Here is a 16,224-nt window from a genome sequence, read left to right on the forward strand (position 1 = left end):
TTGTGAGAGAGAATACTGGTTTTGTACTTTTGATACACTATAATGCAAGGTAAAGAGTTAAAAAGATAATCACTGCATGAAAGCAGATTTAGCCAAATGCACATGGCACATGTTAAGACTGTACATTCTCTGTATAGGCCATCTTGTGATATGTATTACATTTGCCAAAATTGATAGTACACGTCCATTTGTAATTAGTTATTTTAGATACGGAGACAAATTCCTTGAGCTAAATTTCTCGTACAAAGTGGGTGGAACACACAACTATCGACATCTAGGACTGTATTTTGAAACGGGCTACCAGGGCAGGAGTAAAAGTTCAACTTGAGATGTTTAAATAGTTTTGAATTTGTCCCTACTGTCTCTTGTATTATAAAATGCTGAAAACCAAATACTACCTTAAATGCTAAACCGCCTGTGGGGGGGGTGGGGGTCTTAGTTATGGAAAAGTAGCCTGATTGTAGTGAAATTGATTAACGTAATTACGTAGTACTTCAGTACGCAACGCAACGTGTCCCTGTTCTGTTGACTGGGAAGCCCCTAGTGCGGAGCTGCCAACGCCCGGCGTAAAGACACAAATAGAGGATACGGTAAGGGGAAAATTTCATTTTTTTCTGTTATTGGGACGAAATTATGGCGGGTTTTTAATTTTAACCTTGTCAACATCACCCATATTGTACATCTGTGGTACACTGGTTGTAACTGTCATTTAAAATATGTCATTCAGCAACAGCATCCGCTAACGTTAGCTCACCTAGTTAGCTCGCAAGCTAATTGGGAGGACAGTAGTTAGCAAGGCAGGGCACGCATTAACTGCCTAAAACATTGGACTGGCTTGTAAGGAAACCTTATTGGACTGTGTAGCAAACGTATTTCACTTCGGATGTATTGGTGAGTTTGGTGAAATGAGAATTTCTTCATCTTTTTGCCTATAAACAAAGATGCAGGGAGTTACGAGCTAGTGGTTAGCTGCTTAACGAGCTCAGTAAAAAAGGCGTAACAAACGTTAGGTTAGAATTTGTTCTTTATCTAAAATGGATCTGGGATGTTGGATGTTTATACGGTGTAATATTGGGATGGTAAAGTGTAGGTTCACAATACAGACTGGGTAAAATGAGGCATAGCTCATACGTTTGTCGTGAGGTTAGACAACCGGCAGGAAATTAGGCCAGATTGAGGCCGGGGATGTGGCCGAAATACAGCAGCCAAGGCTAGTACATCCAAGCGAACGTTACCCTTTACTGATGCCAGTCACTGTGATGTGATCTAAGAATGTATTTAGCGATGATTAAATGTGTGAAGTTTTCATGTCCCTCGTTGTCGCAAATTTAGACAATGCATTGGTTGTGAGCACGCAAATGTTACACAGTCGATGTTTGGATGTTGTTAATATATTTTGGAAATATGTCACAAGAAAATGCTTGAGGTCTGCATGTGTCAGGTTTCAAACGGCCTGTGCTTGTGCTCATCGCTGATTTTTTGTTCTATATGAAGGAAAGCTTTGACCACGCATTGAGGTTATGTTGTTTTATCCGTTGAATGCCGGTCTTAACATCACAGACCTGAAGCTGTGAAGATGTAGTGGTGCTTGATTCTGTGATAAGCAGAATGCACACCACTCGGGTCTGATCATCTTTTAGGAGCCTTTCAGAATTTTTTTAGATGCAGTTTCTAACAGAGTTAATTTCAGATTTGGAGCTTTGTGTTATGGGGAACCTACCACATCAAACTGAATCTTAGCTGCTTTCACTACCAGTCTTTAAGCTGCCTGCCCTCAGAGTGCTTGCTGGCCCACAAACACAAATGTGTGGATTAAGTCTGGCGGCATTATTGACACTGCAGCCACCCTCTGTTGCCTGTGGCCATCAGCTTACTGAATTGTTTAGCTTAGAGTTTGTCTAAAATTTCAGAAGATTAGAGGCTGTCTGTAGATTTTCTTCAATCACATGTAATTCATTGGAAAACATATACTCCAGTTCATACACTGTTGAATGGTTGTAACAGTGATCACCATTCAGTGAAACTATCTATTCTTTCACTGCCCAAAGTGGTAAAAGGATTCCTCCCAATGATGGCAGCCCTTGCTTAACTATTGGTTTAGTTGGTGCCTAAGGCACAGCTTTCCCTGGTGTTGTGTGTTGGAATGTTGTTGCTCTCTTGAATACCCATATTGAATGTCTGTCTTAACTTTAGAGATCAAATTGCCTTTCATGTAGATACATTGGGAAAACCCTGAATTGTGAGCAGAAATTACAAGCATGTTTATAATACACATAACGTTGAAATATGCTCATTTGGAACAACAGAATATTTGACTGAAAAAAGTGCTTCTCTGCAAATATTTTAATTGTCTAGTACCTGTGACAGATAGATAACCAAACAATATATACAGCTACATTGCTTCACATAATGTCAAACAAATAACATCTGACTCAGTGAGGTTTGATTACATATTGTGATTGGGCAGTAAGCCCGGTCCTGGCACATGCACGCAGCGCGCTTTCATACGCACCCAACATAACAGGCACATAGAGAGAGTCAATAAAGACACAAACTGGGACGGAAATACTTTGGATTTTTTTTTGATGGTGCACTGGCCCACTGATACGGCAGGGTTTCCCCTGGTGCTCCTGATGGCCAGCCTGTGACAGATGGGTCAATGTGTTTGTTATAAAGAAAGAGAGAGCTATTTGGGCAAGGAGGGGCTGAGCGTGTCATGTGAAGAAACAAATAGAAAATCAATGTTGATGTTGTGGTGGGCTGCTACAGATAAATAAGTGTTTGGGAAATGCTGAGAAGTGTAAAAATGATTGCTTCATTGTGAAATTGTGTCGGGAAAAGTTAGACTATGACTAAGACTATGGTGGGCTGCCACAGTTCAGGTAATTAAGGGGAAACACTGAGTTATTTATCAATGACCACCGTTCTCTACTGGTTCAGTGTATTACACAATTACCAGACCAAGTGCTAGGCAAGTCGTTGTCATGCTCCTTGTGGTGTGGGTTAACAAAGCGAAAAATTTCCTTAGGAGAACCCCATTTTTTACATTGCCAACCAAGTTAGTCACACCACCTGCTCACAGGATGTGGTCATTATCATAGATAGTTTTACCTGCCAGAGAGAAGTTTTCTGGGATCCATATTACCCCATCCTCTCTCCATTCACTTTTCACAACCAACAAGTAGAGGCTGTTGGCTTTATTGTAATACACAACCATACTAGATTTACACAGCTGGGACTTAAGGAGAGAGTATAGGTTCTCCGACAACTACTACTGGGGTTTAAGCCAGCTTTATATGTCCTCCTACCTGTTGGATGGTTGGATAGTTGCCTTTAAAGTATATTGTGTTTCCCCACTCTGATGGCCAGCTTTACATCTTGTGTTCCAGTGTGGCCATTTGGGACATGTGACTTTAAATGTGGTTGGATAGCATGTCTTACAAACTAGTTCTGACAGAGCACGAACCAGCCCTAAGACCCTTCAGACTGCAAATCAACACCCATAGCACCTTCCTCATCGTGCAAAAATCTCACTTCTTTTTGCGTCTGTATCTTTTCCTGTTGGCTGCACAGTTCACCTTTTTTTAGCCTTTCTTGAGAAACTGGCCTTTAGTCAAGGTTGCAAGCTGTTTGAGCCACACCATGGGCTGGCTCTGTGAGTGTAATCCATTATCTGGCTATTATCAGAATGAAACCTGTTCTTTAGTCATATTTTTGTTCCCAACAACTTCTTAAGCAAGGAGACTTTGTCTTTTGTGGTCGGGTCTTGATAGAATTTCATTTTTGTCTTGTGGTTAATATGGAAAATGTTTTTGTAGGGAAATCAGTTTTATAGACAGTAGCACCAAACATCTGATCAAATATTGTATAATGGCTTATCTAACATAATGCCAGCCTATTTTTCAGAGTAATTATTGTGCTAAAATCAGTGCATTCCATGTGTTTCTGTGGGACATCCACCTGTGTGTGTGAACATTGTTAAACCATGTTCACACTGTAACATTTGGCAGCAGCAGTTTTGTCCCTCCTGCTTCTCTCAATGACACCCCCACCCCCACACAGTGGTGCAGAGCTCTGCAGTGGCTTAGCGCTGACATACCGTAACCTGTGGGGGAGAAACAGGGGAATATTGTGATCCACAATCTACATATAGGGTGTTGTCTCAAAATGCAAACTGTGTCTAGATGAACTGCGTTGTTAGGAACAGATTTAAGGTCAACTTTAATGATTTTACTCATCTTTATAGGCCTTTTTCATTGAAGATATTTTGACATGACACAGTAGGAAACCCACAGGTGTAAATAATAAAATTAATGATGGCTGAATTTTGGGCTCCTGCCAGCTGTTATTTTCATTATAGATTAATCTGCAGATTATTTTCTTGATTAACTGTTTGATCTGTAAAATGTCAGGAAATGTTGAAAAATGTTCATTTAGATTTCCCACAGCTCAGGGTGGCATGTTCTGATTGTTCTGTCTGACCAGCAGTCCAAACCCCAACATAATCAGTTTACTGTTATACACGACAGGGAAACACATCAGATCCTCCTTGAGATCCCTGAGAAGTTAAAGCCATATCATGTTTTTCTAGGAAAAAATTACAGAAGTTATTAATTGATTATCGAAAGAGTTGCAGCTTTATTTTCTGTTCATTTATTTATTGACTAATCTATTCAGCTTTAGCTGAATTCCATACAGCTGCTTCAGTTTCAGGGTTGTGGCACCGTGCCTGCTGGCTAAATGTTGGGACACTTAAATAGAACGGAGCCATCATTAATGTTATTAATCAAACCTGTGTTTTTGCTGCTATGCTAAGTCAAAATGTCTGCTGTGGAAAAAAAGCCTGTTGAGATTGTAGGAATCGCTCTCCTCCTTCTGGTGGCTGAGGGAAGGTACTTGTTTTCTACTGTCGTGCAACTGAACAGATGACCTTTAATGACCCTGATGTTCAGATTCTGAAAATTGTCATCTAGTGATCACTTGGCCTTGGGTGTAAATGATAACAAGAATTGACTGATAATAGAATCAATACTGGTCCAGTGGCCAGCTGCTTCAGTGGGAGGCAAGATACAAAACCTAAACTAATGCAGGCTACAGATATTGACTGATATGACTGTTTGTGGTGACTCTGTCAGCTTTGACAATCAAACAGTCTTTTGTTCTTAGATCTGATTTTAAGTTTTCTTTGAAATAGTAATAGTTAACAGATTTTGCTCATTTTTTTGAGGTAGTTGAGCAGTTTTCCACCCCTGCAGCACTGAACTTTACTTTCATAGGAGCTTATTGTCAATGCTTTATTTTATGCGAATATAAAACCTGATTAAATATCAGACAAGGATCATATGATCCGTAATTCCTTGACACCTTTAATGTGTCAGACTAAAACGATTGTTGATTTGATTCACAGGCTGTTTCAACCCGTCTGGTGCTTTTTCCTTTCCTTAATTCTGTGCGAACACAGCCACAAAACGTGCAGTGCCTTTGCGAGAAGTACATTGATACTGTGTTATTTCTTCCCCAATTTGGTCTCCAGCTGTGGATCTGTATGATCCCTCAATCCCTTAAATTGGAAAATCTCATCTGAACAGCTGGACCAGCAACGTCCCAGTGTCAAGTAGATAAAGAGATTTTCACGCAGGCCTTTGGTTACAGCAATTTCCAGATTCAGGCCAGGCTTCAGTTTTACAGTTCTGTTAAAGTGCTTTTACCAATAGTTTGTCAAGTTGACAAGTAATGAAATAGCCATCTGGTGTTGAGCTTCTCAAAGTCTTCACCAGAAAACTAGCTAGTTCTTCCCCTTGCACATGTCCTGCTCACACAATGTGGACACAAATGTCCACACAGAACAGTATAGCTCTAATTTTGATCTAAGTTATCAACAAACCTTCAAGATTGAAATTGATTTCAATAGGGCCTTGGCTAAGAATTGACCCAAGGGCGAGGCAGATGCTTACACAGTGAAATATTTAGTGTGATATATTTGTATATTTAGTTACATTTTTGTTTATCTTGTTATGTCACTCTGTTTTAAAACTATATTTTTAACCAGTGCATATGGTGTCTGTGTGACTTTACACTGCCATTAACTAATGAAGTTTCCTTTCTGTTTGTGTTTGTGTTCCAGATCTTGAATGAGTAGTGAAGACTGTAAAACACAGCTATGCAGACCATCAAGTGTGTTGTAGTTGGGGATGGTGCTGTGGGTAAAACCTGCCTGCTCATCTCTTACACCACAAACAAGTTTCCCTCTGAATATGTACCTACGGTAAGTGTGTCAACAGCTATTAGACTTATTGACAGGACTTCATTTTATGAGAGTCCATCTTTTAGCTATTGCTCACTCACAGTTGACAGATGATATCCCACCTTCATAGCTGCGTTTGTAATTGTGATGAAGTTACTTTATCTTGATGTTACTTTTTTCCTGGTGTTAATATGATTCTGGTTACCCACTCTATGCTAGCTTGCTGCACAGCTTACTAATATTTAAGACTGATATTCTAACTAAATGCTGTTTCAGTATTTCATGCAGGTAACTCTGTTTCATTGTTTCATTCTGAACAGTTCAGAACAGGAAGTTCAATTTGGAACGTGACTGGTTTTTGTTTGATAACCCTGTAAACCATATAATTACAGTCTTTGTTTATCTAATTACAGGCTACGTGTGTCAATTGTTTAGTGAGGCTAGCCCAGCCATTTTAGCTAGCACCAGTGATTATTGTAAACATACAAGTCAGAATTTAAAGACCCTTCCTGATCATCCACACGGTTATGGAGCTCTATGGTTCTTCAAAATACATAACAAGAAATGTATACTTTGCTTCATTTACAGACCATGTCTGTTTTCACCACAAGCAGCAAGATTAAGTTTCCTTTTGAAATGCAGCTAAAATAGTCTAGAACTGTACTAGATAGAATCTCATACCTTTTAAACAGCATTGAATGATATTGATGCACTATTGACACCATATTTGTCAAAGTCTAGTGGTAATAAAATGTATACATACCTCACTAATTTAAAATAACTAACCGTTGGCTTTGGTCTGTGTGCTGTAGGTGTTTGATAACTATGCTGTAACTGTTATGATTGGAGGTGAGCCCTACACTCTGGGCTTGTTTGATACAGCAGGTATGTTTTCTTTTTCCAACCTACACTTGTTTGGGTCTGTTCATCCAGTATATAGTTTATGTAATTGCTGCCTATCAAACCCTTATCATTATATACTGTACACTTTGTATTGTGAAGTGTTGTTGAAGTAAAATGGAAATAATGGAAAAAATGAGTTGTTGTCATTCACTTCCCATCCACATACTAACTTTTATGCCTGTAGAATGTTGTAATGTCAGGTTTATTTTAGACCGAGGTGTGCCTTCTGGTTTTGGTGTTTTTCCTCATTCTGCTTACAGAGATATCCCACTTTGCCCAGTGTATTAGTGCTGGTATTTTGATGTCTTGACCATGTAAATTAAACATCTGTGTGTGGTTTCTCCAGGTCAGGAAGACTACGACAGGTTACGACCTCTGAGTTATCCTCAGACAGATGTCTTCCTCGTCTGTTTCTCTGTTGTCTCCCCCTCTTCCTTTGAAAATGTTAAAGAAAAGGCAAGTGAAGCCTCTCCTTGTTTCCCTTTGGCACTCATTTTTTTTCCTTTCCACTGTGAATTATAAATGGTTTGTTGTTGTTTGTTTGTTTGTTGTTAATATCTTTAAAACATTCATTATCACAAATTATTAAATCCTCTCATAACAATATTACATAGTAATCCCACTTTGACATGGTGATTTGCAGTTAATTTGGTCGATGGCCAGTCAATACTAGCATTTGTAAATACAATAGAGCCAAAAGAAGGAACAAAACTGGCCAATACTGGCTGACAACCATATTGAACCAAATAATTGGTCTTTGTAAAAAGCTGACACAAGAGAAGTTTTTCTGTCCAAATTACATTATAAACAGGTTTGCACTACTGTACTGTACAGCAAAATCTGTCATCTTAGGATGAACTGACTCAACAGCCACAACAGCTTCAACGGCTGTAGATTTAATATTAAATGAACAAAATATCCATATTAAAAACTAAAAACTGAAATTTCTTTTTTACTAAAGCATTCAGAGCCTTTGCTTTGACAGTCCAACTTATCAGGTCCCTCCTGTTTTCTTTAATTATCCTTAAGACGTGTCTACAACTTTGAGTCCACCTGTGTCAAACTTTGATTGATTTAACATAGTTTGTCAGGCAAAATAGTAGTTTTATCCACTTACAAATAACTCTACAACATTTCAAAAAGTGAAGGGGTCTGAAAACTTTGTGAATCCACTGTATGGCCCTCCTGAGTCTAGTCCCTGAACATGAATACTGACACATAAAACTTTTGCTGTTTTACTTTCTCTACTTTGCTCAGATTCTTCTGACCAGTACAGACCAGTATACACATTTAGCATTAAATATGGACATAAAAGAGAACTTTTGTGAAGAAATTAGAGGACACCTTCTCAGAGAGAGGGCAGAACTCTTGCTGTCTGTAATAATCATTTCTTAAAGAACCTTTACATTTATCTGGTGGAACTGACCTGTACTTAGAGTGAATCAGCTTGAGGTATTATGGAGGGAACTGCTATTCAACACTTGATGGAAATGCATGTAACATGGCGTGTTGATTGTTGCATAACCCTGGGTTTGTGTGTCCAGTGGGTTCCAGAGATCACCCATCACTGTCCAAAGACCCCCTTCCTCCTAGTTGGGACTCAGATTGACTTGCGGGATGACCCCTCAACTATAGAGAAGCTGGCCAAGAACAAGCAAAAGCCTATCACTCCGGAGACAGCCGAGAAACTGGCGAGAGACCTCAAGGCTGTGAAATATGTGGAGTGCTCAGCCCTCACGCAGGTAATATACAGTAAATATGTGTATATATACATGATTAACGGTCTATATGTACAGAGAGAGAGAGGGAGAGACTCTATACACTTAATTTCCTCAAATACTGACCATGGCTTTTTTTTTTTTTTTTTTTTTTTTTTTTAAAAACTGCAGAAGGCAGGAGGCCTTTATTTGAGAGGCTTGTTTTGTAGGCCCTTGTTTTTAATTCCTTCTGTTTAATAAGAATAAATTGTCATATTTTAGTACAGAGCCTTGTTTTGATCCACTCCCATATTCCTTGTAAAAGTTTTTGTATTAAGCTATTAATAAAAACTCAACATTTCCTGTAACCGTTTCAAATTAAAAGCCCATTATGTGACAGGCACCAGGAATTTATCCACCCTTGTTTTTTCCCAGGCCTGTTTTTTGAGGGCCGGCCTTTAGTTGTTTGTGTCAACCACACCCATCTGCCATTATCAGAGACTTGGCTTTTAATTTACTAATGGTTTTTAATTGAGGAAATATGATAGATGGAGACAGAGAGAGCGCCTCTCTCTCTCTCTCTCTCTCTCTCTCTCTCTCTCTCTCTCTCTCTCTGTCTCTCTGTGTCTCTCTCTGTGTCTCCCTCAGACACACACAATTTTCACTGCTAGAACAAAGAAAGTGGAGGAAAGAGGAACATGTCCAAATTCCTCCCTGGCCTGTGCACGCTGTGATTGATAAGTTTTGTTCTGCATGCTGGTTTGGTTTCAGTGACCGCTCTAACACATGAACTCAGTAGTCGTGCAAATTATAAATCATCAGTAGTTTTCGTATGGCTTAAAAGCCTAGCTGTAGGTCATAGTGTCTCCTGATTACAGTAAGCTGCCTGCATTTAATTGTATTAGTGCTGGTGAAGAGAACAGTGTAGACTGTATGGAGAGTAAGTTGTAGAATTGCTAACTGATGAGAGCAGAGCTTTGTAGGGTTTGACATGTTCTCTACAGGCCTTTCCAATATAACAACCCACTGACAGTGACAGTGACAGTGATGTTGTTTTGTCTTTTTTTTTGTCCCCGCGTAGAAACTCTCTTTCCCACATCCGGAGTTAAAGCTATGCTGGTTGTGTGTATAGTAGTATTACAATAAGCATGGTGCATCTTTGAGACAAACTGATATTGATTAGCAAATTAATTTGCTAATTATTAATTAATTTATTTAATTAATTTATTTCTCGGCGAACTTAGAGAGATAACCGTTTTGTTTTCTGGGTTGTTTTTTTTTTTTTGTTTTTTTGTTTTTTCGAGAAGGGCCCATGGCTGTGCAGACGAGCCTACTGCAGGCCTCTTCGGTAACATGCCTTGTTTTCTGTTTTCCTTTTTTAGCTCAGTGATTTTAATGAGAATTGTAATGACCTGCAAATTATACGTTGTTCCTTAAATGTTTAAAAGGGACAGAACGGACAGCATGAATTCTTATAAAATCCAGGTATTTTGTATTATGATAGTAAATCAGTTAGTGCTTTTATGAGTTGGTCTGCTTGATGAGTACCTGTGTTGGCGTTAATGCATTGCTGTTAGAAACTCGAGGTGAGTGACCAGAAAGAACATGACTCAGAGGAGAACATTGGAGTTAGACCTCACTAAGAAGGAGAACAATGGTGTTGATGAAGCTGAGATGTAGCCCCCCAACTCCCCGCTCAGCTCTTTCCTTCCTCCCCCTCTCTCCCTCGCACTGCTGTTGTATAGCTGCTGGTGTCATTTCCTGTTTCCTGTCGGGATCTCAGCACTTGGTCCACACCTCACTTTCAGCCCACTGTTGAATGACTCCCCTCTCTCTTTGCAGTATCGAGTTCATTTCAACACTATTGCACTTCACCCTTCATCTCTGTACCATGCGTCTCCTTCACACAATCGTTGTGAAACTTTTAAACCTTCTCTGTATTTTCACACATACTTTCCACCTTGTTCTGCCATGTTCCTCTGATCTTCCTGTCCTGTCTGTCTCTTTCTGTGTTTGCTGTGCTAACTGTGCTGCTGTTCTCTTCCCTCTCCTGTCATTGTAGCGAGGGCTGAAGAATGTATTTGACGAAGCTATCCTAGCTGCCCTAGAGCCACCTGAGACGCAGAGAAAGAGGAAATGCTGTATATTTTAAACTCTTTGTGCCACTGCTCTCATCTCATCCTCCTCTAATTGCCCTTATTCTCTGCATTTTTCATTCCTTTATCCCATCTCTCTCCTTTCTTCTCCTCCCCTCTCCATCTCTTTACATGTGCTGCTTTTTGACTAGACGGTCTCTGCCATCTAACTCTGTAGTCAGAGTGCATTACAGCTAATCACTGTGTTCCGGCCTCATTCACACAAGGCCTTTCTGCACTGCAGTGACTTGTTGCCTTTTCTAACCTGTAACTGCTGACATTTAGTTTGTTTGGTGTGGTAAAGTACTTCATGTCTTAATTTCCGGAGTGGTTTATTTCCTCATAGTTTTGCATCATAAATCTTGTATGTCAGCACTGTAACATTTTAGTTTTCTTACTTTGGCCCAGTGCTCATTAATGTGGCAACTGGCCAGCAGTGGAGCCGAATCTTACAGAGGATGTAGGATGTCATTTGGGATGTAGCCATTGTTTTAGTTTGTCTTTCCCTTCTGTCCTGTTGTAGTAGTTTTATGTGAGGAGTGTCTGGGCTCCAGCGAGGGCGGTGGCTTTACGTGACTCCACATTGAGGTTGATCTCAACACGAAACAGAGCTTCCATTTCTAATGCTAATGTATTTTTTGTACTACTGTTGATGTCTGATTAAACAGAACTTGGAGTGTGACTATGGTTGTATGTACAGTGCGTTCAGAATGTATTCAGACTCCTGCGCTATTTTCACATTTTTGTTATGTTGCAGCCTCATGCTAAAATTGTTTAAATTCATTTTTTGTCCTTCATTAATCTACACGCAACACCTCAACTTGACAGTGAAAACAGAATTTTAGAAATTTTTGCAAATTTATGACAAAGGAAAAACTGAAATGTCACATATATATCAAACCCTTCGCAGTGACACTTAAAAGTTTGCACAGGTAGCTTCCATTTCTCTTGACTGTCTTTGAAATGTTTCTACACCTTGTTTGAAATCCACCTGTGGTAAATTCAATTGATTGGACATGATTTGGAAAGACACATGCCTGACTATGTAAGGTGTCATAGCTGACAATTCACCCCTGGGCAAAAACTAAGCCATGAGGTCACAGTAACCACCTGCAGAGCTCAGAGACAGCTCCAGAGCACTCAGGACCTTGGAATGGACTTGAACCCAATTTAACATTTCTGGAGAGACCTGAAAAAGTCAGCCCTCCGACAGTCTCCATCCAACCTGACAGAGCTTTAGAGGATCTGCAGAGAACGATTGCAGAAAATCCCCAGATCCAGGTGTGCAAAGCTTGTCACATCATACCCAAGAAGACTTGAGGCTGTACTCTCTGCCAAAGGTGCTTCAACTAAGTACGGAGTAATAGGTCTGAATACTTATGTCAATGTGATATTTCAGTTTTTTCTCTTTAATAAATTTTCAAAAATGTTTTAAATTCTAATTTCACTGTGTCATTATGGCGTAGTGACTGTAGATTGATGAGGAAGAACTGAATTTAAACTATTTTAGTATAAGGCTGCAACATGACAACATGTAAAATAAGTGAAGGGGACTGAATACACTATGAACGCATTGTAAATACTAACGTCATATATAGCGAGTGTTTGGCCATTTCGTCCACATAACCACCAGATGATGTTTTTCCTGTTTGGTACCATAATCATTCTGTCTTATTGGTTCAGGTTATTGCTAAGCTGCACTTGATGTTTCTTAAAGTTGCAGTATTCTGAAAAATGCTGTCTGACTTGTTTGGGCCAACTCTCTCTATATATGACAGTAATGTGCCATTAACTGTGGTGCATATCCTGCTATCTTGGAAGTCGAGATAATAATAAAAAAAAAGCTATAATCGTGTGAAATGACCTGTGAAATGAATTAATAAAGGACAAATGATCTTGGTCTCCTTTCTCTGGCTCCCTTCTTTTTCCAGTGCTTTGTCAGAGAAGACTTGAACAGGGTTGGTTGACTGAGTTAAGCAGTGCTTGAGGGGCTTACTGGTTTACTGCATAGTGCAGCACTGTGTCAGAGCAGCTCTGGTTACTTCACATGACTGAGCTCATGGTGTAAGCAGCTCTGCTCAGGGGCAAATACAAAGAGGAAAAAAAACCATTCACCTCTTACGCTGAGCATAGTTAGTGGTGATTTTAGTTATTTTAAAATGTGTTTATTCTCTGTTGCATCTGGATGTCCTCTTGTAGGGAGCAACTTTAATTCAAAGAGTAGAGCCAGTGAAGTCATGAAAATAAACACAGGAGGCGTGGGATAAAAATGGTCATTCCATTTTTGTTTCATGCTGTAGCATCAGGGGTTTTGCTGTGTTTTTTCCTCCACTTTCTTGTTTGACTTGCCTTTGATTTCAGCTGCACTTTGCTCTTAAACATGCATGTGATTTATGTTGTTGACTCTTTATCCCTCATGTCTCACACTAACTGAAACAGACACATTTAAAGGAAAACAGAAGATTCTCTTGAGTTGTTTGTCGTGCACCTGCTTTATTCTCCTTGAAATTGTTTATGTTTATGTATTTGTTGAATTTTTTTTGTCCCCAGCAGCTCTCTCACATTCTGTTTCTTATAATATCCCACTAAATGATGTTCAGTGCTGCCTCTGTTTTCACCTGGTCATGTTTCTTCTGTTAAAGCTGATGTTGTGCTTCCCCTCAACGTTTTTTTTATTTGACTTGTGTGTGTGTTTGCAATGCCCCTTCATTGAGCCCGTGTGTTTGTTTGTGTTCACAGAAAGGCCTAAAGAATGTGTTTGATGAGGCGATATTGGCTGCATTGGAGCCCCCAGAGCCCAAGAAGAAACGCAAATGTGTGCTGCTATGAGAGGCTCCTACCTTTTTCAAAGCACACACACACATAACACATTCACACATCTTGAGTACACACACACGCCCTCCCCCCCCAGCCCCCACATCCCTTTCCCTTGCTCTGCTAAGGCTGGTTGACAGCATTGTTTTCCACAGGGAAGACTAGAAAGAAAACAGCCTACCAAGTTTCAGATAATTCTCTGCAATAATACGAAGCTTCACCCCCGGAGTCTGAGTTTGGGACAGAAGGGGAACCTAACCTTGCCAACAGGCTGCTGTGGGTTTTCGGGCAGGGTGGTATAGCCTTGGATGGTGATCCAGATACCAAGCTTATATACAAGTAGAATTCATTCTGTCGTGCTTTTGACAGATTGATTTTAAATCAGCGTGTGGCCTAATCAACTTTTAGAAGCCCAGCCATTTAATTGTTCTCAGCCACTGTAAAGGTTTCATGGTTGAAGCCCCACCCCAGCCCCTTTCAGCCACCTGATTGGTTGCTGCTCATGCTGCTGGTCCTGCCCCCTCTTATTGACGAGCACACTCATCGTCTGATCCCTACATTCTTTGTCAGCACTACCCGAAGAAATCCTAACAAGAGTAGTTATGTTTGCCAACACCCCCTTTTCTCCTCAAACACACAAGTCTGAGATATTTATTCCGTGTTCCAGATAGATGCACTCGCAACCACTAAGGAATCTGTGTAGGTCTGACAGGACTTGGTAATTCAGGGCAATAAGGCTAAAACTCCACACGCTCACTCTGAGGAAATTGAACTGGTAAATATTGCCATCTACTATCCAGTCCTCTTAGTGTGGACTTTCACAGTGCAGAGTCGCAGTCCATTTGGAGTGTGGAGACCACTTGAAGAGCTAAAGGCATCCAGTAGTAATTGGTCTGCCAGTATGACCACAGGAATTGGCCTTTTAGATGCAGGGAACTTAAACAGTGTTAGCAGAACAAGTGATGTGTTCTTCATGCGTTGCCAGGGACCAAGGGAGAGTAAAGCAGGATCCTGTGTTAACATTGTCATCACCTTACACTTAGAACGGGTACAGCAGAGACATCCATGTAAAACTAATGTTTCTTGGCTGGAGTTCCGCGTTTAGACAACTGGTAAATGATCATGAATTTCCACCAGATTTCTGTGCCAGGTCAGAATTTGGTGCCTTCCTGTAGCGTGTTGTATCCAAGCTGTATGTCTGAGGTGTGAAGGGCTGTCTGGTCTGCTGTACCCATTCAAACTGTGCGGTGCTGCATGTAGCTGGACCTTGGTCTCTGTTCTAAATGATAGGTTTAACAGATGTAATTATAATGTAAGCTGACACACAATGTTGATGTAGGCTCCAGGTGTTTTTACCAAAATCTTTTTTTTTTTTCTTCATTATTTCTGTTTGTGCTGGTTTTTTTTTTTGTTTTTATTTTATATATATATAAATATATAAAAAAGGTTACTTTCACTCCTTTTACATTTAGGGGTCGGAACTCATCTGAACTCTTACCTGCCAGTTTATACCAAGAAAACCTCTGATTGGTTTAGTTGAATAAAAACCTCCAATGGCAGAGAGACTGTTTGGTAAAGATTATTTGTGATTGGTTGGTTCTTGTTTTTCTTTACTGGTGGCTTAGAGTTGGGTTGATGCCCAGCCCAAGTCAGTACAATTATTATAACCTGTTGTTGTTTTGGTGCGAAACCAAATGCTTTGTCTAAAGTCTTTGTTCTTTGTATATGCATTCTTTTCAAAAATATTAAACTTATACCTTAATTGCCTTTACCACTTTTCCATTGCCATTCTTATTATTTTTATTGTGGCTGGTGAACTATAGAATAATCTACTCATCACCAAGTGTGTTGGTGATGAGTAGATTGTGTTACTCTCTGTCAGAGCTTGCAACAAAGTCAAAAGTAAAAAGTGCATATAGGTGGACCTATGATTCAAAGTGGCTTACATGGCATGTGTATAGATATTTTCCTCTCAGTAATGTAGGTGGGATGATCCCATTCCATGTCTTGCTGGAGGTTACTACACCAAATACTCAGGGTGTCACAGCTTAATGATGCCATGGCATGTTCAGCCAGTAGGCGGTGCTGTTCACCCAAACATCATACCTGCTGTTGGTGCCTCTGGTCACAGGGGCACTGATACAGTATATGAAAGAGTGATGTTATTCACACTCTACCAATGTGCGTTTATCCCTTTTGTGTATGCTGATAATTGAATATTGACATTTGGATTGTTTTGAAGACATGTGCACGCTTAAGCATTGATTGGCTTGAGTGTGCACGTGTCCCACAGTTCTGAGGTAAGTTGAAACTCAAGCACATATGAAGAGTCAAAGTATTTCTAAATGTTATACAAAAGCAACTGGACTTGCTTGAGGTTCATGAAGATGTCTCACCTCTCATCTCAAAGGCTTCAGTTCTGAACTGAAGT

General features: G+C 40.0%; 1 protein-coding gene across 1 annotated transcript; it reads left to right on the forward strand.

Moving 5' to 3' along the window:
- Nucleotides 1-527: 527 nt before the first annotated feature.
- Nucleotides 528-15,564, forward strand: LOC121178851 (cell division control protein 42 homolog). Its single transcript, XM_041033254.1, has 6 exons — nucleotides 528-590; nucleotides 6,125-6,265; nucleotides 7,057-7,129; nucleotides 7,494-7,603; nucleotides 8,692-8,889; nucleotides 13,719-15,564. The coding sequence occupies exons 2-6, from the start codon at nucleotides 6,161-6,163 to the stop codon at nucleotides 13,806-13,808; spliced, it is 576 nt and encodes a 191-aa protein (XP_040889188.1). The 5' UTR covers nucleotides 528-590; nucleotides 6,125-6,160; the 3' UTR covers nucleotides 13,809-15,564.
- Nucleotides 15,565-16,224: the final 660 nt, after the last annotated feature.

Source organism: Toxotes jaculatrix, chromosome 3 (genome assembly GCF_017976425.1).
Source record: "Toxotes jaculatrix isolate fToxJac2 chromosome 3, fToxJac2.pri, whole genome shotgun sequence".
NCBI lineage: Eukaryota > Metazoa > Chordata > Actinopteri > Toxotidae > Toxotes > Toxotes jaculatrix.